The 24,301-nt window shown below is 42.1% G+C and overlaps 1 protein-coding gene across 1 annotated transcript in view; it reads left to right on the top strand.

Annotated features, from left to right (window-relative positions):
• Positions 1-3,776: 3,776 nt before the first annotated feature.
• The window catches only part of ntsr1 (neurotensin receptor 1 (high affinity)), a 58,878-nt gene continuing 38,353 nt past the window's right edge, over positions 3,777-24,301 (top strand). Inside the window, exon 1 of the mRNA XM_028583393.1 lies at positions 3,777-4,638. Within this exon, the coding sequence (XP_028439194.1) occupies positions 3,979-4,638 (660 nt within the window). The 5' untranslated portion in view covers positions 3,777-3,978. The remainder of the gene's footprint in view (positions 4,639-24,301) is intronic.

Here is a 24,301-nt window from a genome sequence, read left to right as displayed (position 1 = left end):
TATTTGGAATACTTTCCCTAAATATGTATTTGGATTAGTTGGTGGACTTAAATTTCTGTTAACATATAATTACAAAATTGATAGATTACCTGTAAAGTTATCAAATTTTCATAAACAAGGTCTGCTGGCCTGGAAATTAATTTACAAACATAATTTTTTACGCCAACCAATTATTACATTTGAAATAACAAGGATATTCAATATAAAAATACATTTTTATATTATGGAAATTGAGTTGCTAATTGTATTGTTTTGGTAAAACAATTCCTTAATGCTGACTGGCAGTTACTAAAGTATAATGAATTCCTCTCCAAATTCCGGTTTGCAGTCACTCCAAGAGAATATGCAATAGTTGTTGATGCTGTGCCAAGGAGTGTGCTGCAACTTCTTAGAGGTTCAGTAACTGTCAGTGATCAATCCGCTTAATAGTGGTATATTCCTTGGGGGGATTGACATTACCAAGAATAAATGTTCTAATAAACACATCAGGAATTATATACAAGAAGTAACTCTGCCCTCAGGAAGATTCTTTTGGGCTTCAATCTTTGGAGAATTGAATTGGCAAAAAATCTGGTTAATTAATGACAAATCCTGTCTTAATAACAAAGTAAAAGAGGTTTCTTTTAAAATCTTACATAAAATATATCCAGTTAAAAGGACATAAAGGAGATTTAAACTTGATATTGAATATTCTTGTACTTTCTGTGAACTAGAAGAAGAAACAATCTGTCATTTGTTCTTTCACTGTATGTATACTAAAATATTGTGGGTAGATGTTCAATATTTTATAAGACGGAACACTGGGCAATCAATTCAATTTAAGGATAAAGATATTTTTATTTGTTTTGAAGGCAATGAGTTGGACAATGATGTTACTTATTTTGTTCAATTAATCTTGTTTTTTTCAAGAACTGCACCAATATGGAAACATTATAAGAGACATTAAAAATAAGAAGGCAATTAAGACTGGAAGTGTGTTTGAAAAATTTCTCATGTACTGATGATACATTTGACTTAATATGTACTGCACTTTTCTTTTCTACTTTTTTATTTATTTTCTACATATATTTTTCTTTGTATATGCACCTCTGTTATTGACTATTTGTATATGTACATACTGGCGATGTACCTATGTTCTTTACTAAATAAAAAATAAAAAAGTGAGTTTATTCAGTAAGCAGAGAAGTGTAAAAGACCGGTTCGCAGTCTGCTCTTCTTCCGTTCCTAGAACTCGTATTTCTTTCATAGGACTTTGTGCAATAATTCCATATTCTTAGATCTAATATTGATACTCTTTTGTCCATATCTTATTCATTTTAGGTCCTTTTATTGTCGTTAGCTGTGATGCTAAAGCAGTTTTAGCTTTCCCATGATGCTTTTGAAAGTTTTTGAACAATCAGAGGAGTTGCTTTCAGGGCCCATGAAATAAAGTCAGAAAAATACACATTTGACCGACCCAGAATGCTGCAATATATAGTATTGAGTTTTGCTTTTTGAATTGATAGACATTTTGAATTGAGACATGTGAATATAGTGCTCACTGCTTATATGCCTACATGTATGTAGTTGGACAAGTTAGTAAATTTGAGAAATCCCCTTGATTATGTCTGAAATTTTGCCAGGGGGACAGCACGAGTAAAGGGGGGGGTCCTTTGAGGTATAGTGCCCAGGGGCACCACACTGTCTTAATACAGGCCTGGTCTGAGGCGTGGCACAAGCCGCGCCGAAAACGCATGCATCCCAAAATAGAACACAAAAAGATGTTCATATGTCATTTGGACACAATACATATTAATAAATGACATTTTGATGTTTGAAAGTCTCTAAGTTTTGACATAAATGCAGATATAAATGTAATTAAAAAATTATTGATTTTCAAATATTGCACCTTTCAATACAGAACGAAATATTCTGTAGCCTATTTTTCCGTCAATACTGCCGACGTTGTCTTTGCTGTAATCAAATCTGTTGAAGAACACTCTATTATTTAGTTGTATCAATGGGAAACATACATGTGTACAGACAAGGCTAGCAGCAGCAGCGCCGCGTCAGACACGTTTCTGGTGTGCAAAGAAAACGCCACGCAGCCGCCACGCAGCCGCCATGCAACTGACACGCAACAGAAACGCCACACCAGTGTGCAGAAGGCCTTGCAATGCCAAGCAGAATCCTTCAGCAGAAACACAATATTATACTGCAGCACATGAGCACGAATGCTTTAATCTGTTACGGTATGTGTGTGCCTATGCATGAAACACATGATTAATAAAGAGCTCCGAGGCGGAGATGTGCCCACTGATACTTGACCTAGCCCTAGTATCTACTCATATTTCTGTCAAACACACTGTTGAACTGATATGGATAAACATTAACTTCTTTTGATGTACCACTTGTCATTTAACTATGTGTGTGTGTGTGTGTGTGTGTTTTGAGGACCTGCTTTGCTACATTGGTCCCAGCAGTGGCAGCTGCAAAGTAACCATTAAAGGAACATGTCTTCTCTGCCTGTCCAGTGATAGTATTTCTCCACACTTAGACTGGATCATTAGCACTGAAGACACAATCTTAACTGCCACCTGTAACACAATCTGATATCACCTACTGTAGTGAAGTCTCCAGCTGTTGCCTAACATTATTTCTTTGCACTTCTCTGTCTGAGTGAGAGAGAAGGAAAGAGAGAAGGCGGATGCACAGTGGTTGGTGTGTGTGTGTGTGTGTGTGTGTGTGTATGTGTGTGTGTTTTGAGGACCTGCTTTGCTACATTGGTCCCCGTAGTGGCAGCTGCAAAGTTTAACTACATTCGTGGGGTCCAAAAACCAGGAGTCCAGTATACTTGTGGGGTCCCGACAGCTTTGTGGGGCCAAAATGCTGGACCCCACAACATTAAAGGGCAGTTTGAGGGTTAAGACTTGGTTTTAGGATTAGGGATAGAATTAGGTTATGGTTAGGGTGAGGGTAAGGGTTAATGTTAGGCATTTAGTTGTGATGGTTAAGGTTAGGGTAAGGGGCTAGGGAATGCTAGCCTCTTGAGACCGTCCTGATCTCGCGAGCTCCAGTTTTCCACTCGCAGATCAGTCTGGCATCGTGAGGTAGAGAAAATTTGGAGCCGTTCGCCAAACGACCGGCCAATCAGCGTTGGTTTTGAGGCGGGTGTAGGTGGTGATAGACCGATGGTTTATCCAATCAGCTAACCAGTATTTTCAGCCAGCGGTAGCCCTAAACATTAACTGCTCGCTAATGTTTTTTTCCCTTGGACCCTTCTTTTGGAATATGGACCGGGAACCTGAAAGGGTGCCTTTCATTCGTAAATTCTCGTTACACAAATATCCTTTACAGACATGTTGCTTGCTCTCTGAGCTAACGAGCTATGCTTTGCCTGCAGTAGCAGGCGCTTGTGGTTGTATTATCATACGCTTCGTGGATCGGATTGGTTGATTTGGGCCGTCTATCACCAACATAGGTGATAGACAGATGGTTTATCCAATCAGCTAACCAGTATTTTCGCCCCTTCCCAAAAGTTCTCCAATGGAAAGTTCCCAGATGGATGTGTCAGGTTAAGGGAATGCGTTATGTCAATGACTCTTTAAAAGCTCTTTAAATTGAATTGAGTGAGTTCTGGGTATCAAAGGTACAAAAATAAAAGAATAATAAAAAAAAAAAAATCCTCAAGGGTACTTAAAATGAAATGGCCATGATTTTCGATGTATTGGTCCTTGGCGTTATTTTTGGTTTCCAAGGTAAAACATGAATTGATCAGACAACAACGGCTGCGCTCACTGAAAGCCTGTTCGTCAGAGCAGCAGCTCTAACAGCGAGCACGCCTCCTCCTGTCGTGGCCAATATAAAAAGCTGCTCTGCTCCGACTTTCTGAGACTGAACCCATTTTTTTTTTTTCTCAGGCTGACGAAGAAGTGATTATGCCCACTCAGTGCAATCGACCATACTTTCTGTGTACATGTTTTCGCGTATAGATGCATCATGGATTTCAACTTCACGCTCTCGGGGCGCGACTTGGCCGGCTTGGGTGCGAGACTCTTTGGGAATAACTCGCTGTTTCCGTTTGCAAACAACACCACCGATTCCAAAACGGACGAGGAAGACTTGGAAGTCAACACGGACGTTTACTCCAAAGTGATAGTCACTGTCATCTACGCTGCGCTGTTCGCCGTGGGCACCCTGGGGAACTCCATCACCCTGTACACCCTGCTGACCAAAAAGACCCTGCAGAACCTCCAGAGCACGGTGCATTACCACCTGGCCAGCCTCGCCGTCTCCGACCTGCTCATCCTCGTCCTCTCCATGCCCATCGAGCTCTACAACTTCATCTGGATCCACCACCCGTGGGTGTTCGGGGACGCCGTGTGCAGGGGTTACTACTTCCTCCGGGATAGCTGCTCGTACGCCACGGCGCTCAACATCACCAGTCTGAGCGTGGAGCGCTACATGGCCATCTGCCACCCGTTCAAAGCCAAGAGCATCATGTCCCGCAGCCGCACCAAGAAGCTCATCAGCGCCATGTGGCTCGCGTCCTTCGCGCTCGCCATGCCGATGCCCTTCGTCATGGGCCAGGTGATGCGTAGAGGCGAGAAGATATGCACCGCGATCGTCTCTCCTGTCACCATTAAGACCGTGCTGCAGGTGGGTGTCGGGGGAAGTGTCTTTTTGTCGCTGGTTTGTGTGCTGGCTTTGCAGATGTATCCACAGTTGCTCTTTACGCACCGGGGGTCGGGTTCATTTGTCTCGAACAACATCAACATACTGTAAAAGACGGAAGGAAAAGAAGAAAAAAAATCTTATAAAAACACAAAAATAAAACAAAATCATGTACAAATCCATAAAAAAACAAAAAGAATGATGATTTTGAGGAACAGGCAGAAGCATAATGCTTATAAAGTCCAGGGCCTACTTTACAATATCATATTATTAGACAAAAAAACAAATAGATATGCATATACATCATTTTAAGTCATACAATTATCCAATAACTTAAACAACATACAACATTCCCATTTATATATTCAGGTCACCTTTCTGTATTTGTCAAGTATTGTTTTCTTGAACTGTTTATTATTATTATTAGTATAGAGTAGGGCTGCTCCCTTTTAGTCGATTAGTCGACTAATCGGTCGTTTTGGTCAACTTAGATTTCTTTAGGCCATTAGTCATGTTTCATGCTTTTTTCATACTGAATGAATGACTTATTTCCAAGAAACGTACGAGCACATCTCTGGTAAACACAAGAATTAAAGTGGTGTTTTGCATGACTCTTTGCAGAGAAACTCAGATTTACAGATCTGTCGATTAAATCAACTAATCGATTAGTCGATACAATTGAATGAGTGTTAGTCGACTAAGAATTTCTTCAATCGAGCACAGCCCATGAATAGAGTAAATATAGATTATAGAGTATATAGAGTTAAACGTGTAATATTAACATCACTCTGGTAGGTCTGCATGTTAGAAGAAAAATTGCGATAACATTGTTGAATATTGCGATAACGATATTACTTGTTATAAATAAACGGAAATTAAAGGGTTCTCCGTTCTCCATTTCTGCTGCTTTAAGTAATTTTTTTATTTTTACGGGCATTTTTAGGCCATTATTTCCATAGGACAGATGAAGACATGAAAGGGGAGAGAGAGGGGGGAACAACATGCAGCAAAGGGCCGCAGGTTGGAGTCGAACCCGCGGCCGCTGTGTCGAGGAGTAAACCTCTATATATGGGTGCCTGCTCCACCAACCGAGCCAACCAGGCCACTGTTTTCAGTCATTTAAAATACAACAGATTGCTTGTTGAATTTAAAAACGAATGAATGTAAAATAATTTACAACTTTCTTGATTAAACATTGAATTCAATATATAAAAGGCACCACTGAAAAAAAGTGATTTTAAAGTGCAGCTTTTTTTTTAGATTATTTTTTGGGCATTTTTAGGCCTTTATTGACAGGGAATGACATGCAGCAAAGGGCCACAGGCTGGAGTCAAACCCAGGCCGCTGGGTTGAGGAGTAAACTTCTATATATGGGCACCCGCTCTACCAACTGAGCTATCCGGGCGCCCTAAAGTGCAGTTATCTACTGATATTTTCTGTTTTTAAAAAAAATCTCTGAGTGTCTATGGCGATGTGTCGCAGCCCTTTTGCGATGTTTTTACTGTGCCAGTTGATATCGCAATGATGATAAAAAAGCAATATGTTGTGCAGCCCTACACTCACAGCCACATTCATGAGGTGGTAGTTGTTACAGTGTACTTCTGTGTGCCATAGCGCTTGACAATCTTAACAATGCATCTCCAAAATCCCTGTTTGTGCGCACCGATATGTTGGTTTCCACTGGAAACTACAAAGAGGCACTATATCAGAGCCTATAGAGAACAAACTACGATGTTATCAAACTATAGTTTTTAATTCAGTACATTAAAAAAATGTAGCCACATGGTTGTCAGTAACTCCACTTCACTGCAGTTTCATTTCTGCCAGGAAATGAAGTCAGACTCACTTCAGCAACAGGATGCTTATTTCTGCTAAATTGATCAAACCCTGAACGTCCAGGAAATAATCACATCCTCGGTTCTTAATATCTGAAAAACAATTGTTGAGCAGCATAAACAGCTAAAACCAAAAAGATGAGAAAGCTGAAAGCAGCATGCAGGTGCAGCCTGTTCTCACAAACCATTCGTTTAAAAAGCTACAAAAAGTTAAGCACTGTAATTCGTAAGTAATTCTGCGTATTTTACTACATTGACGGCCGCTGTATAAGAACGTGGCTGGCCGCATTGAGAGGAGGTCGGGATCATGGGTGAGCATTAAGATACAGGACTTTTAAGCCAGAGAGTGGAGTTCGTTTCCCTGGAAAACTAAAGTCTTCCACCCTGGAAATGCATGTTCCTTGGGAGTATTTTAATCCAAACCACGATCTTTTTCCTAATCTTAAATAGTCGTCTTGGTGCCTAATCTTTAATTGCGGCAAAACGCTTATTTTGGGGACTTTATTTAACTGTAATGTCCGCCGAAACAACCGGCAGCTCGCGGTGGCGTTATTGTGGAACCCACGCAACTTCTTGGCAAGACCCGCCCTTCAATAGCATTCACACACTACTATTGGCCAGGCGTCCATGCCTACGCATGGTAACGTAACCCAATTTGTTCAGGTCCTATCCCCTGACCAATCGGCTATTCTAACCTTAACCTCTCAAGGTGAATGCCTAACCCCAACCAATCGAGCTGCTTCGTAGGGCGGGTCTTGCCTAGAAGTTAAGTGGGATCCATAATAACGCCTCGCAGTGCTCTGTACCCGGCTCAAAGTCACCTATTTTCGGGTAACTGAACCACCAACTACCGCTGATACAACGGCGATCTGTAGCCAGTGTCACAAAGCTCTGTAGTGGCTTAAACAACTAGCAACTACCACTCGCCGTCATGGAGCTCGTAGCCAGCCGTACGATATCATATGGACCCGTTCATGAAAATGCTTTGAAAGGTGTGATGTTTTCTTAGGTGGATGGGTGTTCTGTTGGCTCAGTTCCTGTACATGTTGTGCCACCTTAGGGTGGGCTTATTAGATCAAGAATGCAAGGTATCACAGAAGGGCTGGGCGATATGGAGAAAATCAAATATTACAATTTTTTACCAAATACCTTGATATCGACAGTGCGACGATATTGTAGGCTTGACTATTGGTGCTTTAACAAAATATTTACACAATGAGATGTTTAATAAATAATCAACAGTAATGAGAATATAATAATTAAGTAGTTAAAGGCAAATAATAGAACAGTCTGGTAAGTTTAGAAAACATTACTTTACTGTAATGCAGTCTTTAAAACCAGGAAAAGACAACACTTACGATTTCTAAAATCTAAGACAGTATCGAGTCTTATAATATCGATACTAGACCTAATTAAAAGCACAAGAAAAACTATCATCTTAACAGTTGAAAAGGCAAGCTGTCTGTGGGTTATTTCAGCTGCCAAATACACACATGTCAAGCAATTTGATATGCAAATGTGTTTCCTTATGGATTACATTAAGGCCAACATACTGATAATCCCACTCAAAATATGTTTTTGAGCCCTAAAAGTACTGTTTATTTATTCATGCACAACTAGTATATATAGCCATGCATCTGTATGCAGTACTCAGGTTCCTCCTCTGTGCATAATAATCAGTGATGCCACGTAACGCGTTACTAGTTACTCTAATCTGAGCACTTTTTTCAGTAACGAGTAATCTAACGCATTACTATTTCCAAACCAGTAATCAGATTAAAGTTACTTAAATCCAAGTCACTGTGCATTACTATTTGTCATTGTCCTTATTAAAAATTAGGACTGTCAATCAATTAAAAAAAATTAACTAATTAATTGCACAATTTGCTGTAATTAATTGTGATTAATTGCTTTTTTTAAATTGAGACTGAATCTTATAATAATGGATATTTAAATGCTAAATCACTTAACTTTGCAAATATGAAGAGAAAAACAAACAAGGAAAGGTTCTGCTAAGTTCAGAATGTTTAATATCTTTCAGAACAACAGCAGCAACAATTTGGCTTATTTAGTCCTGCTGAAGGCTGCTGGAAACGGCTACAAACTGTCTGACTTGAGAGCAGATTTTTGTCACCGTCCCGGCTGCTGTCGCCTGCTCTCGTCTACTTTACAGGCGAGGCGCAGTTCATCTCCAACGAGCCGAGAGTTCAGTCGGCGGCAGGGCCCTCGGGACTCACCCGGAAATGACAAGCAGGATGAGGTGACTAGAGTCTCTCAAAATCTGACGAAAATCTTCTAAACTGACCTTTGTTGATCTGAAATGAAGACAGATTCAGCAACTGCATGGCCTATTTCTCGCTTAAAATGTTTTCAGAAACATGTTTCAGTGAACTATTTTAGTACAATATGAGATCGTATTCTGAACGGCCGCCATGACAGTCTGGCTCTCAATATCCGGAGAAAACAAACCCATGTGACGCGTTCGTCCAATCAGCTGCCGGTTTTCATTACTTGGGCAACAATACAGAGTAGCGCCGCCTGCTGTTATGGAGGCGTATTACGTTTCTCAGCCGCCACATGAAGTAAACAAACACAGCTGCGTTAATTTCGTTAATTTTTTTAACGAGTTAAATATTAAAAAATTAACGCAAAAATTAACGCGTTAATTTTGACAGCCCTAGTAAAAATATATATTTTTGCTTTCTTCTTGCGTCTCGGGGAGTGAAGTCACGTATGCGACAAGTCACGTTTTCAGCATGTGGACAGTTCGCGTGTACCATGCAGCGACACAAACGTAAACAACAATGGAGGGACGAGAGAGATGGAAATACAGTCACTATATAGAGTTTGTGTCAGCTAAAGACGGCAATATTAAGGTTTGTTGTACTCTGTGCTGGTGGCGACTACGTCAAATTTGAAGAACCATTTGGAGTCGCAGCACTGCAGTCTAACTTACAGAGCAAGTCCCAGCAGGTGGAGTGAAGCACAGAGGAGGTCCCCCACCACCCAAACAACACAAGGTGGACTTCGGTGCAAAACCAGTAAGTGTGGGAGAGTTGAAGAAGTTGGTCGGGCATTAGGCCTATGATGTAGCGGAAATGCGGCTCTTAAACACGGCTGACTCACTCTCTTTCGTGCCATAATAAACCAGATCCTACTACTGGCAACGCTGAGCTGCCTCACAGTAAACCGGTTGTCATTTATGTTGAGGCTGTGGGGGGGTGTTGTCTGCAGCTGCTGCATGTAACTAATGTAACTTGTAATCTAACTTCGTTACTTTTAAAATCAAGTAATCTGTAAAGTAACTAAACTACTTTTAAAATCAAGTAATATATAAAGTAACTAAGTTACTTTTTCAAAGTAACTTGGCAACACTGATAATAATACTTAGTCTCTTTAAAATCAATATCAGAAATCCTAAAGTCTGTGACGCCCTGCTGAGGGGGCATCTACCAAAAGTTATATATAAAAAGAAATGTCAAAATCAACAATCAACAAAAACATACAGATACAATGAATATCTCTTCATGACAATTCATTAAATGTTTACACTTTTCACAACAATTCTCTCCCTCTTTCTCTCACACACACACACACACACACACACACACACACACACACACACACACACACACACACACACACACAAATACACGTATAGAATAGAAGAATAGCCTCTATAGAACATATGAGCATGAGCAATAAAAAGCTTGCCCTCTACCCACCACTGCTAATATTTCAATCTACATTACAGCTGTGGTATAGGCAATGTATTTTTGTCATTGTTGGAAAAACATTCCATATTAGTTTAGAAGGTGGCGGAAATGCAGCGATTTTTTAAAGTGAAGTGAACAAAGTGAGCATGCACGTCAGTGTTTCTTTGCTGTTCTGTCCCTCCTTCACTACAAGCAGTTAGTTGCTGGGGAATAATGTATTTATGATAACAATCAGTTTGTTGGACTATTTGTGTGTCTTTCCACTAAACAGCCGACAGACCATTTACTGCAAAACCTCCATAAGTCGGGTTTGAAGCGGAATTATTGTGTGTTCAGTGAAACAATTTACAGGACAAAGAGACCACACACGTTTGTGTTTATTTGCTGTGCTTGTACTTCACAGTAACAAGCAGCTAACGACACAGTTGTGCTGCTAAGGAAAACGTATGAGCAAGCTATAAAGGGTTCTCTATGTCTAGTTACTTTGTTTGTGTCATGGGCGAATTTTATTTCTGCCCTCCATTTTTAGAGCCGTGGTCAAACCATCTACGCTTCAGAGAGCCACGAGTGCGCTGTCTCAGCTTAAAAATCAATTGTGCCTTCAGGTGCACCTCGTAAACTCTGAAATCTACAAAAAAAAAAATTACGAGCAATTACCTAATGAATTTAAGATTGATTGGGGTCTTATCACCGATCCAAAATCAACTGCCAGTTTTTGTTGAGTATTGGTATACTAGGTCTATTGGAATACTTGATCAACACTGAGGGAGGCACTATGTTATATTATTCAATGGTTTATCCGTATGTTAAATATTGTAATATAGCTTTGATAAGTGCTCATCAGACCAGACTTGAGCCTGTGCACCATCCTCAGAAATGAGAACTAAGCAAAATGTGCACATCAAAGCCCTCTCAGCCTTTTTGGTCTTCAAGTAGGTGTCTTGATTATCAAGTGCACCATCTCTGGGTTTGTTTATTTGTTCACAGCTCCTTAAAAAGAACCATTATCCCTTATGTTAATGAGATACTTGCATACAATTAACCATTTCACACTTATCCACATGTAGCTCTAGCCTCCCTGGACCTCCTATTTCATGTACTTCCCAACTTCTGTTTAGTTTACCGTGGATTCAACGTTTGAAATTCTCTGCCTTTTACTTTTTTCTTTTATGTTCTTCGCAGCAGTTTAAAAGAGCCTTGAAATTACTTATTCTAATTAACCGATATTTTCCATATGGACTGCCTGGACAAGTTGGGTCCAACCAATATTTTCAATTTTGTCATTCAAGTCTAAAGTCCTATTATGATTATTCCTTGTTTTCAGATGGGTGTTTATGGCATGCATAATTGCCAATGTTTCTATTTTTTACTATTTCTAAAATTATTGGTACATACAAATTGTGTATATAAAATTGCCATAATGAATTCCTGTAATGTGCTGCCTGGGGAATGCCACTTTTTAAGCCTCTGGAGTTTTTTTTTGCAATTCTCCTCCACATTCCCTTGCAAATTACATATTGTATATTTTTTTATGTCTGTAAATAAAGAAACAAACCAAGCATTTTTTTATGATTTTATGTTGAAATCATATTAATATTTTATTGATTGGCATAGGCATTTTTACAGTCTATGCTGCAGACATATAAACACCTGGCAAAGTGCTCAAAACCGCCTTTGTCGTAATTTCCCGCTACATGTGGGGTCTCTAGGACACTAATATCTCTAATGACACACACACACACACACACACACACACACACACACACACACACACACACACACAGACAGACTCACAAGTTCAAGTTCATAACAATAGCGTTGCTGTCACGGCTGGTAACAATCTTTCATCATAATCACAGAGTCCACCGTTAGGCATGTGGCTTAATGTAAATTAAAGAGCCAGTGAGTCATCTGCAAGTGTGTAAGTGAGAAACAAAGAGGGACACACAGACACACACACACACACACACACACACACACACACACACACGTGTTCCATACTCTGAGCACAGCAGCCCCCTCTAACATAAACACAAAAAGGCTAAGTTTCTCCCCACTGCTCCCCAAGATAAATTGTGTTACTTGGGAGGTCACAGCTTGTATAAATGATTAGGCCAATCTGCCCAGCTTTGTTTACAATGCCCAAACTTGGCATTGACTCCGAATCCGAGGTGTTTTGGTGATTTAGGTAGTGAGAGCATTGAAAAAGATCAATTGATGTGTTTTGGGGATGCACTGTCACTGCGGTGAACCTTTACAGACACTTGGCATGAGACAAAAGCAAAAGGAAATGTGACATCAGCTGCTGTGTATCTAATGTAATCATTACACTCGTCACCGTCATGACTTTCATCTGCTGTTTGGCTTTACTTTCTTATTATTACAGTACATCACACTTTTATTTTCCCATCTGTTTGTCTTGTCTTTTGATTGTCCTTGCATGTCTTGTCTTTTTGTTTGTGTTGATATGCCTCCTCTATTCATCACTCCTGCATGACAGTAACTAACCGAAGCAGTGCCGAGGCTAACCCTTTTAATCTTCCGATCCTTTGAGGCTATTGGCATTTGTGAGCCAGCTAGGCTCCAGCAAATACTCGGTGTCAGCGAAGAAACATTTTCCCACACAAGGTCTTACCCTATAGAAATCACACAAGACTTTCTGTTATTTTTTCCACTAGATGTAAAAAGCAGAACTGTAAATATTTTGGGACAGTTGAGTCTGGGGACATTATATGACGCACGCTGAAAATGAAGAAAGGATTACATTGCTCCCAAACCTTTTTATGAATGTGCGTGTTTGTGAATTAATTGCGCAGTGCACATGTATATGAAAGATGCAGTATAAGCTGCTTCAGTCGGCGTCCTGCTGCTACGGAGGATCCCCGAACACTTTACCTGTTTTGACAACAGTTAGTGACACTGATGGGAGAGAGAGTGTGTGTGTGTGTGTGTGTGTGTGTGTGTGTGTGTGTGTGTGTGTGTGTGTGTGTGTGTGTGTGTGTGTGTGTGTGTGTGTGTGTGTGTGTGTGTGGATTAATAGAAGGAGCACACAGTGCCTGAGATAGAAGTTCAATTCCGCCTGCAATTTCTTTCAACTGCAGTGCCGTGAGTAAAACAGTCTCCTAAATGGTAAATATAAATAATGCAGAACATCTGAAAACTGTTTAACTTTTTTAAAACCTTCAAAGGCAGACTTAAAAAATGTTGCCAGTTTAACGTTATAACCCTAAAGGGCTCAGAAATACATCAGAAGAGCTTATTGGTGAATAATTAAGCTTCTGTCTATCATGCAATGAGCAACTGTGATGTGATGCTGCGCACAAAGCAAGTAGTAGCAAGTCTTGCTACTTGCTCGCTGTGGCAGCTCCTTCCTGTTCCATTACTTATACATATACATGTATATATGTTTTGTCCCCATTCTCATCTGGTCCCCTTAAATGCAACAATCATTAAATCAAATGGGCAAGCCGTTCGTGTAAGCAGTAACTTCTTACAGCTCTGATACGGCAGTAGGAGTGTGAACCGAGCAGTCCCTCATTCTTTGGTACTTGCTGGCCTTTTCCCAATTCGTTTTAACTGAATTTCACAATTTCCCTGAGTTGATTGGAGGGTTATTCAGACCACCTGTTGCGCAGAGTGTGGGGACTGGCTCCTGAATTAGAATTGAGAGCAGCTTGGTGCAGTTCCCCTCTTGGCCAATCAGGGTGTGACGACACCCTTTCTTTAGGGCTTAACAATGGTGGGGAATTGCACAACCGGGTCATTCCGTTCCTTCCTCGCCTTAATGCCAGGTTTGATGCCTGATTTTGCGGGCACTTTTGTAAAATAATTGTGATAAAAGTTGCAATGTATTCTGTGTTTTTGATGCAATGAAATTGTGGGAGACAGTGAAAATTCCAACAAAAAAAACAAAATTATTGAAAAATAAAAGGAAACTTTTTTCAGAGAGAATCAAACTACTCTGAGCTGAGTGTTCCTAGGAAACTTTCCAAAAAGGCTCAGGATGCTGCAAATGCTGGTATAATATGAATAGGGCCCAAAATAATAATTTACAATTGAGTGAATCAAATTTGAACATATTGCTTAAGCACAATTTTGAAAACAGGGACCATCTTTTTCAAAAAACACTGCACTCAATTAGCACAACCACACACCCAATTAGCAGAGCACCTCAGACCCTTTGCAAAATAAAACACTCATGCAAAAACTATACACTAATTTATAAAAAAACATTTTGTTACCATATGAAACACACACGTTTCATACGACTTAATTATGTTTGAACCAGATACACACTGCTGTTGCTAACCAAAAACACTTTTAGCAATTCTACTTCTCAGTGATTCGAGTACTGTAAATGAACTACACAGAGAAAGTGCAAATATACAATAAGTTCACCAAACACTACACAAGACCAATGCTGCAGACTGAGGAAAATATCATTTATTTCTCTCAATATACCCAAATCAGTCAACATGACGACATGGAGAATCGCAACAAAACATGTCCCAGTTGTCAGGAAACAACAGAAAAACATAAAATACTGTATCCAGTACAGGTTACAATCACAGAAAAAAAAACGAACAAAAAAAATTATCCGAAAAAGCACAGAAAATACTAGACATTATCTCTTCGTCTAGCAGGATCTGGCCAGAGAATTTCATCAACATCACAGGTAATATCCTCATTGGCAAGACAACCGTCTTGAATGTCCAATCATCCTTGCACAGCTGGGGCGTCGACTTGGTCACAGGCGTCCTCCATGGCCTCAATGAGGGCTACCTGAGCCTGGGGCCGGAGATCGCAAACCCTCGCGTAAATATGGGCTCAATCCTCAAATGTCAGAGGGAAGGGTATCAAAATATGGTGCTGATATGGTGCATACAATGAGCAGCTGATTACTGTAAGTTTCCTTGTCGAAATGTCCTTATAACAGATGCCACTGTATAGCTACTAAAATTTGGCTGAACTCTTAGTCCAGCCTCCCTCAGCGTCAATCCGTGGTTCACAACATGGTCCACTGGTGTTGCGCGACTTTCATTTGATAAATTTGGTCCTCTTCTTCTTTGAGCATATTCTCCGGCTTCAGGTCTTACTCTCCCTCTCCCTCTACCTCTGGCTGGGCCTCTGCCTCTACCTCCTCCTTTGTGGATTCTCCCTCTCACTCGGTCTTCTTCTTCTGACTCGTTCCATTTTTGTTGAAGGCTGCATTTTATATAGTGCTTAAACCTGATTGGTGTGTCTACAATTAAGCAATTATGTGTTTGCGTACCTGGTGGCTGTGTTTAACCAGTTGGTTCATGGGTGTGTTCATTTGAAAGCCTTTGCTTTGAAATTGCAAGGAAGTGACATCATGATACATTTCTGTGTCAAATGCATATAAGTGTGTTTAGTGTTTTGCAAATCACTGTGTGTGATTTTTGCAAAAAGTGTGAAGCTGACAATGTGCTTACAGTTGCGTAAATCTAGGCTAGTGTTTTGGTCCTTGAGTGTAAGGTTTTGATAATTGTAGGAAAGTTTTAATTTTAGTGTGTAAGTATGGAGCTAAATTGGGGCCAAATGTTTTGTTCATTCGAAAAAAATATATATAGTTGAAAAAATAAAGCTTGAAATTGAAAATTTAAGTTTTGGTCAAAACTTGGAAAAAATAAAACCATGTATTTGAACTAAAAATAAGTGTACCAATTTTTCTTTCAGTCTGAATAAAATATAGATTCAATTCTGGAATTATTTTGAATAAACTATAAATTTTCATTTTTCACTTGTATATTTGTTTTCAGTTCCACATTTCATGTTTTCAGATTCAAAAGTTATTTTTTTAAGGCTTCAAATCTTTTTTTTAAGGCTTCAAATCTTTTTTTTAAGGCTTCAAATCTTTTTTTTACGGCTTCAAATCTTTTTTTTTCGGTTTCAGATCTGTTTTTCACTTTCAGATAATTTTTTTTCGTTTTGAGACTTTTGGCCCTGATTTGGCGTGGGGGCGTGGCTTCAACTCAGAGGGGCGTGGTATTATGAGTGACAGCCTATCAAAGAAGGCAGAAGACTCCTCTGTCATGTTGACTTCAGGAAATGGTGTTACTGTGAGAACTATGACTGAATGCTTTCTATCCACTATATACATGTGATTTTTACTTAAACTGATGCCAGTGACAAAGTTCCATTTAAAAAAATGTTTTGGACAACAAATGGTACCAATTACATTATAAAAGCAATAAACTGTGCCAGATTGTGCAGTTCAGCAGGAACAATGACTTCTCCCACTTCCATGTATGACTTATAGCACCACAGTATTCACTGGCACCAGCCCACAGGTAGGACATGTGAAAGATATTAGCATTTTTGAATAGATACTTTGCGACGTTATCCCCTCAGTGGCATTTTTTTTGTGATTAACACATAAAAGGAAAATAGGTGGACAGCTGCACAAAGCTGGCAATCAAGCATCGCTAGCACTAAAGTTAGCATTAACTAACGTTAGCTTCACACTAGCTGGTGTTTTTACACAAATTTCAGTGTCCAGCTCAAGTTTTTTTTACTTTAACGTGTATTCCATCCATCCATCCATCCATCTTCGTCCGCTTATCCGATTGTCGGGTCGCTGGGGAGCAGCTCAACAGGGGACCCCAAACTTCCCTTTCCCGAGCAACATTAACCAGCTCCGACTGGGGGATCGGCGTTCCCAGGCCAGGTTGGAGATATAATCCCTCCACCTAGTCCTGGGTCTTCCCGAGGCCTCCTCCCAGCTGGACGTGCCTGGAACACCTCCCTAGGGGGCGCCCAGGGGCATCCTTACCAGATGCCCGAACCACCTCAACTGGCTCCTTTCGACGCAAAGGAGCAGCGGCTCTACTCCGAGCTCCTCACGGATGAGTGAGCTTCTCACCCTATCTCTAAGGGAGACGCCAGCCACCCTCCTGAGGAAACCCATTTCAGCCGCTTGTACCCTGGATCTCGTTCTTTCGGTCATGACCCAGCCTTCATGACCATAGGTGAGGGTAGGAACGAAAACTGACCGGTAGATCGAGAGCTTTGCCTTCTGGCTAAGCTCTCTTTTCGTCACAACGGTGCGATAGATTGAATGCAATACCGCACCGCTGCGCCCGATTCTCCGACCAATCTCCCGCTCCATTGTCCCCTCACTCGCGAACACAACCCCAAGATACTTGAACTCCTTCACTTGGGGTAAGGACTCATTCCCTACCTGGAGAAGGCATTCCATCGGTTTCCTGCTGAGAACCATGGCCTCAGATTTAGAGGTGCTGATCCTCATCCCAACCGCTTCACACTCGGTTGCGAACCGATCCAGTGAGTGCTGAAGGTCGCAGGCCGATGATGCCATCAGGACCACATCATCTGCAAAGAGCAGCGATGAGATCCCCAGCCCACCAAACTGCAACCCCTCCCCACCCCGACTACGCCTCGATATCCTGTCCATAAATACTACAAACAGGATTGGTGACAAAGCGCAGCCCTGGCGGAGGCCAACCCTCACCTGAAAAGAGTCCGACTTACTACCGAGAACCCGGACACAGCTCTCGCTTTGGTTGTACAGAGATTGGATGGCCCTGAGAAGAGACCCCTCACCCCATACTCCCGCAGCACCTCCCACAGTATCTCCGGGGGACCCGGTCATACGCCTTCTCCAAATCCACAAAACACATGTAGACCGGTTGGGCATACTCCCAGGCTCCCTCCAGGATCCTTAGAGAGTGAAGAGCTGGTCCGTTGTTCCACGACCAGGGACGGAATCCGCATTGTTCCTCCTCAACCCGAGGTTCGACTATTGGGCGAACCCTCCTTTCCAGCACCTTGGAGTAGACTTTACCAGGGAGGCTGAGAAGTGTGATACCCCTATAATTGGCACACACCCTCTGGTCCCCCTTTTAAAAAGGGGAACCACCACCCCAGTCTGCCACTCCTTTGGCACCGTCCCAGACTTCCACGCAATGTTGAAAAGGCGTGTCAACCAGGACAGCCCCTCCACACCCAGAGCCTTGAGCATTTCTGGACGGATCTCATCAATCCCGGGGCTTTGCCACTGTGTAGTTGTTTGACTACATCAGTGACTTCCGCCTGGGAAATCGGCGACAATCCCCCATTATCCTCCAGCTCTGCCTCTAACATAGAGGCGTATTAGTCGGATTCAGGAGTTCTGCAAAGTGCTCCTTCCACCGCCCTATTACCTCCTCAGTTGAGGTCAACAGTGTCCCATCCTTACTGTACACAGCTTGGATGGTTCCCCCCCCTCCTGAGGTGGCGAACAGTTTTCCAGAAGCACTTTGGTGCCGACCGAAAGTCCTTCTCCATGTCTTCTCCAAACTTCTCCCACACCCGCTGCTTTGCCTCTTTCACGGCAGAGAGGCTGCAGCCCTTCGGGCCCTTCGGTACCCTGCAACTGCCTCCGGAGTCCTCCGGGATAACATATCCCGGAAAGACTCCTTCTTCAGTCGGACGGCTTCCCTGACCACCGTTGTCCACCACGGTGTTCGTGGGTTACCGCCCCTTGAGGCACCTAAGACCCTAAGACCACAGCTCCTCGCTGCAGCTTCAGCAATGGAAACTTTGAACATTGTCCACTCGGGTTCAATGCCCCCAGCCTCCACAGGGATGCACGAAAAGCTCCGCCCGGAGGTGTGAGTTGAAAGTCTGTTGGACAGGGGCCTCCTCCAGACGTTCCCAATTTACCCGCACTACACGTTTGGGCTTACCAGGTCTGTCCAGAGTCTTCCCCCACCCTCTGACCCAACTCACCACCAGATGGTGATCGGTTGACAGCTCTGCCCCTCTCTTCACCCGAGTGTCCAAAACATACGGCCTCAGATCAGATGAAACGATTATGAAATCGATCATTGACCTTGGCCTAGGGTGCTCTGGTACCAGGTACACTTATGAGCATCCCTATGTTCGAACATGGTGTTCGTTATAGACAATCCATGACTAGCACAGAAGTCCAACAACAAACAACCACTCTGGTTTAGATCAGGGAGGCCGTTCCTCCCAATCACGCCTCCAGGTGTCTCCATCATTGCCCACGTGTGCGTTGAAGTCCCCCAGCAGAACAATGGAGTCCCCCACTGGAGCCCCATGCAGGACTCCAGTCAAGGTCTCCAAGAAGGCCGAATACTCCGAACTCCTGTTTGGTGCATATGCACAAACAACAGTCAGAGTTTTCCCCCCACAACCCGCAGGCGTGGGGAGGGAGGCGACCCTCTCGTCCACTGGGGTAAACTCCAACACAGCGGCGCTCAGCCGGGGACTTGTGAGTATCCCCACACCCGCCCGGCGCCTCACACCCTGGGCAACTCCGGAGAAGAAAAGAGTCCAACCCCTATCCAGGAGTATGGTTCCAGAACCAAGACTGTGCGTGAGGTAAGCCCCACCAGATCTAACGGTAGCGCTCCACCTCCCGCACCAGTTCCGGCTCCTTCCCCCACAGAGAGGTGACGTTCCACGTCCCCAGAGCCAGCGTCTGCTGCCGGGTCTGGTCCGTCGAGGCCCCTGACCTTCACTGCCACCCATGTGGCATCGCACCCGACCCCAACGGTTCCTCCCACAGGTGGTGGGCCCATGGGATGGAGAGGGAGTTGCCACGTAGCTTGTTCGGGCTGTGCCCGGCCGGGCTCCGTGGCAAACCCGGCCACCAGGCGCTCGCCGACGAGCCCACCGTCTGGGCCTGGCTCCAGACGGGGGCCCCGGGCTTCCTCCGGGCAGGGTCACTCCATCTCTGCTTAGCTTTTTCATTGGGGTTTTTGAACCATTCTTTGTCTGGCCCCTCACCTGAGACCACTTTGCCTTGGGAGACCCTACCAGGAGCACAAAGCTCCAGACAACACAGCCCTCAGGTTCACAGAGACACACAAACCTCTCCACCACGATAAGGTGATGGTTCACGTGTATTGGTCTTTGTTAACCTCTGTTTGTCAGAATGACCATAACTTGACACTGGCTGCAGTGAAGAAGGTCTCCTTTTATAGAGTAGACAAATATGACTTTACATTAATGCTCTGGCCTGATAAATTACGTTTTACACTATAACGTTACATGTAACAGCATGACAGTTATGCCTTACAAAATATGCCAAGTGGGCAAACTTTGAAGGCTTCTACCACAGCTTAACTTAAGTATCAGAATACACTAACTTGTCTTTTTGTATTTGTATGTCTTACTGTCTGTTTTCTGGACCGTGTGTGTCCGTAATAAAAGCTTTGATTGATTGATTAACAAAGCGGACCAGGACAAGTTATGTTGTTTAAACTAACCATGAAAAGGTAACACTAGCAATGTTAGTTATCTATAATGTTTTACATTTATAAGGCTGTACGGCTGCAGGCAGCCACTGTCGAGTTATGGTCATTCTGACAAACAGAGGTTAACAAAGACCACTACACGTTAAAGTCAAAAACTTGAGCTGGACACTAAAATTGGTGTAAAAACACCAGCTAGTGTGAAGCTAACGTTAGTTAATGCTAACTTTTGTGCTAGCGATGCTTCATTTCCAGCTGTCCACCTATTTTCCCTTTATGTGTTAATGACAAAAAAAAATGCCACTGCGGGATAATGTCCCAAAGTATCTATTCAAAAAGGCTAATATCTTTCACATGTCTTACCTGTGGGCTGCGCCAGCAGGTTGCCTTGGCGGAGCGGACGCTATGCTGACTGCCGAGTGAATACTGTGGTGCTACATTCAATGTCATACATGGAAGTGGGAGAAGTCATTGTTCCTGCCGAACTGCACAATCAGTTTATTGCTCTTATAGTGTAATTGGTACCATGTGTTGTCCAATACAATTTTTTAAATGGAACTTTGTTACTTGCATCAGTTTATTAAGTAAACATTACATGTATATAGTGGATAGAAAGCATTCAGTCATAGTTCTCACAGTAACACCATTTCCTGAAGTCAACATGACAGAGGAGTCTTCTGCCTTCGTTGTTAGGCTGTCACTCATAATACCACGCCCCTCTGAGTTGAAGCCACGCCCCCCCCACGCAAAATCAGGGCCAAAAGTCTGAAACCGAAAAAAAAAAATTATCTGAAAGTGAAAAACAGATCTGAAAACGAAAAAAAAAAAGATTTGAAACCGAAAAAAAAAAAAAAAAGATTTGAAGGCGTAAAAAAAAAAATAAGTTTTGAATCTGAAAACATGAAATGTGGAACTGAAAACAAATCTTAAAGTGAAAAATGAAAATTTATAATTTATTCAAAATAATTCCAGAATTTAATCTATATTTTATTCAAACTGAAAGAAAAATTGGTACACTTATTTTAAGTTTGAATACATGGTTTTATTTTTTCCAAGTTTTGACCAAAACTTAAATTTTCAATTTCAAGCTTTATTTTTTCAACTATATATATTTTTTTCAAATGAACAAAACATTTGGCCCTGATTTAGCTCCATATGTAAGCAATTGAAAGAAACTGTAACATTGTAAATTTCACATCCTGGTCTGGGACACGCATTCACCTAAGGTTTGATATAGTACTTATTGGCCTTTAACTTTTTATTGTACTTTCAATAACGAGCGTAGCTGTCCTCAAGTCATTGTTTAATTACCGTCTCAACTCTCCTGTTCCTCCTGCGTCTACCGTGTGTGTGTGTGTGTGTGTGTGTGTGTGTGTGTGTGTGTGTGTGTGTGTGTGTGTGAGTGAGGGAAAGAATTGTTGTGAAAAGTGTAAACATTTAATGAATTGTCATGAAGAGATATTCATTGTATGTGTATGTTTTTGTTGATTTTGACATTTCTTTTTGTACATTACTTTTGGTAGATGCCCCCTCAGCAGGGCGTCACAGACTTTAGGATTTCTGATATTGATTTTAAAGAGACTAAGTATTATTATGCACAGAGGGGGAAACTGAGTACTGCATACAGATGCATGGGCTACACATACAGTACTAGTTGCGCATGAATAAATAAACAGTACTTTTAGGGCTCAAAAACATATTTTGAGTGGGATTATCAGTATTTTGGCCTTAATGTAATCCATAAGGATACATATCAAATTGCTTGAAATGTGTGTATTTGGCAGCTGAAATAACCCACAGACAGCTTGCCTTTTCAACAGTTAAGAGTCCCCCAGTCGAATCTGTTCATTTCCAGCACTGACAGTTTTTCTTGTGCTTTTTTCGAGAGTGTGTGTGTGTTTGTGTGTGTGTGTGAGTGATGTTTGAGTCTCACACATTTCTTCTTCATACTAGAAACAACGAAATTAATTTGTTTGAGACGCTCCGTTGATTGGTCAAAGTTGCGGTGATTGGTCAAAGTTGCGAGTTCGCCCCGAATTCATAGAGATTGGTTGAATTTGTGTTGAAGTGTTGCAATCACGACATCGCAAATTCCCAGAGGGACAGATTAACTGCTAAAATAAGGTCTGCATTAACCTCTGTCCTGAGTGATCCGATCTCAAGCGGGCCGCTCGGGTGTACACATGGGTGTGAATGCACCCAGGACGTGTTGAGTATGCATAGAGATTGCTCTGATCGCTCAGAACCCATTCGGAGGTTGTCTGCGCCACATATGAGCACAGTCTTTTAGCAGTGTGTATGGTAATGTGCCCTGGACCACATTAAGAACCGCCTAGTCTATATCGACAACATTTCATTTCTGGGATTGTTTAGGTGCTGCCGGAAATTCCGCCAAATGTCCCTCATTTCGGCCAGATGTCCATTACCTTCGGCTTTCTTTGTGTTAGCATTTTAAACTCCGGTGGATTTATGAGGACTATAGTTAACTGCTCCTCAGATCTGTTGCACGACTAAAACAACCTTTTGAACGTTCACATGTTCCACCAAAACAAGTTCCTTCCCGAGTTTTTTTTTTTTTTTTTTTTGCAGTGGCATGTTTGCTCCGTCCAGCACTAAGCTAAATGATGATTGTGATTGGTTTAAAGAAATGCCAATAAACCAGACCCTCCTCCGTAGCACTGTGGAGGAAAGTCTGGCAATGCGAGACAAAAGGCCACCTGTCTACTGGCTTTGTCCACGATGACTGAGCTCTTGCTAGCTCTGTATAAAACATAAATAACATTTACCTGAATCCATACACTGGGGGGGCGATGCTGCTGTACAAGGGGCCACTGCCACCTGCTCAGAAAAAAAAACATTCATGCACATTCACACAATGATTGGGAGCAATTCGGATTTCAGTATCTTGCCCGAGGAGATTTTGACTTGTAGACTGCAGGGCCAGGGATCGAACCACCAGCCTTCCAAATTGTATTTGACCACTCTCTTCTGCCAAACAATGTGTTATTGTGACAAAGCCCTGACATTTATGCGAGATAAAATTAGTTTTTTCAGAGGTAGCAGAAAAAAAAAAAAAAAAATATATATATATATATATATATATATATATATATATATATATATATATATACATAAAAGAATTCTGTAAAATTAGAAAAAAAAAAAAAAAAACTTATCAGCATGTGCATGTGTGTAAACTATCTACGGAGACACAGGAGGAGTGTTTGAAGGAGGAAGAGCGAGCGTGTGAATGTGAGGGGCTGAAGGACTTAATGAGCAAGAGAGGATTTGTGTTTAATTCCTTAACTCGCTGCAGTTTAACAGTGAGCTCAAGACATTTCTGGTACATTTAAATTGTACATGCTGTGCGTTTACCTTGGTCTGTGTACCTGTGAGCTTGTTTGCAGTTGTTGCACTGAGTGGTCTCCTGCTGTTCAGTAGTAGTCTCTGCTTGGGTTGTACAGGGTCATGCTGTTTGCGTAGCAGTAAGAGTTAGTGCAAAGCTGACCGATTCATCCAAGTCAAGTCAACTTTATTGTCAATTCTCTCAAAATTCACTGGTTGTTTTGCAGGTGAGGCGGGTTTGGTAAATGTCCAGGAGTGAGCGGAGTGGGACCCCAATGATCAGCCTTCACTATGCACTGCAGGGTCTTGCGGTTTGAGGCGGTACAGCTCACGGACCACACAGTGATGCAGCGGGTCAGGATGCTCTCGATGGTGCCCTGGTAGAAGGAGCACATGATGGGTGGGGGCTCTCGCTCTTTTTAGCTCACGGAGAGAATAACGTAAAGAATTATTTATCGATAAAAAGTCAGGGGATCACCAAAGTGATTATAATTCCTCCTGAGTGAAG

The sequence above is a fragment of the Perca flavescens genome, chromosome 7 (assembly GCF_004354835.1).
Source record: "Perca flavescens isolate YP-PL-M2 chromosome 7, PFLA_1.0, whole genome shotgun sequence".
Lineage (NCBI taxonomy): Eukaryota > Metazoa > Chordata > Actinopteri > Perciformes > Percidae > Perca > Perca flavescens.
This window is presented reverse-complemented; position numbering and strand designations above follow the sequence as displayed.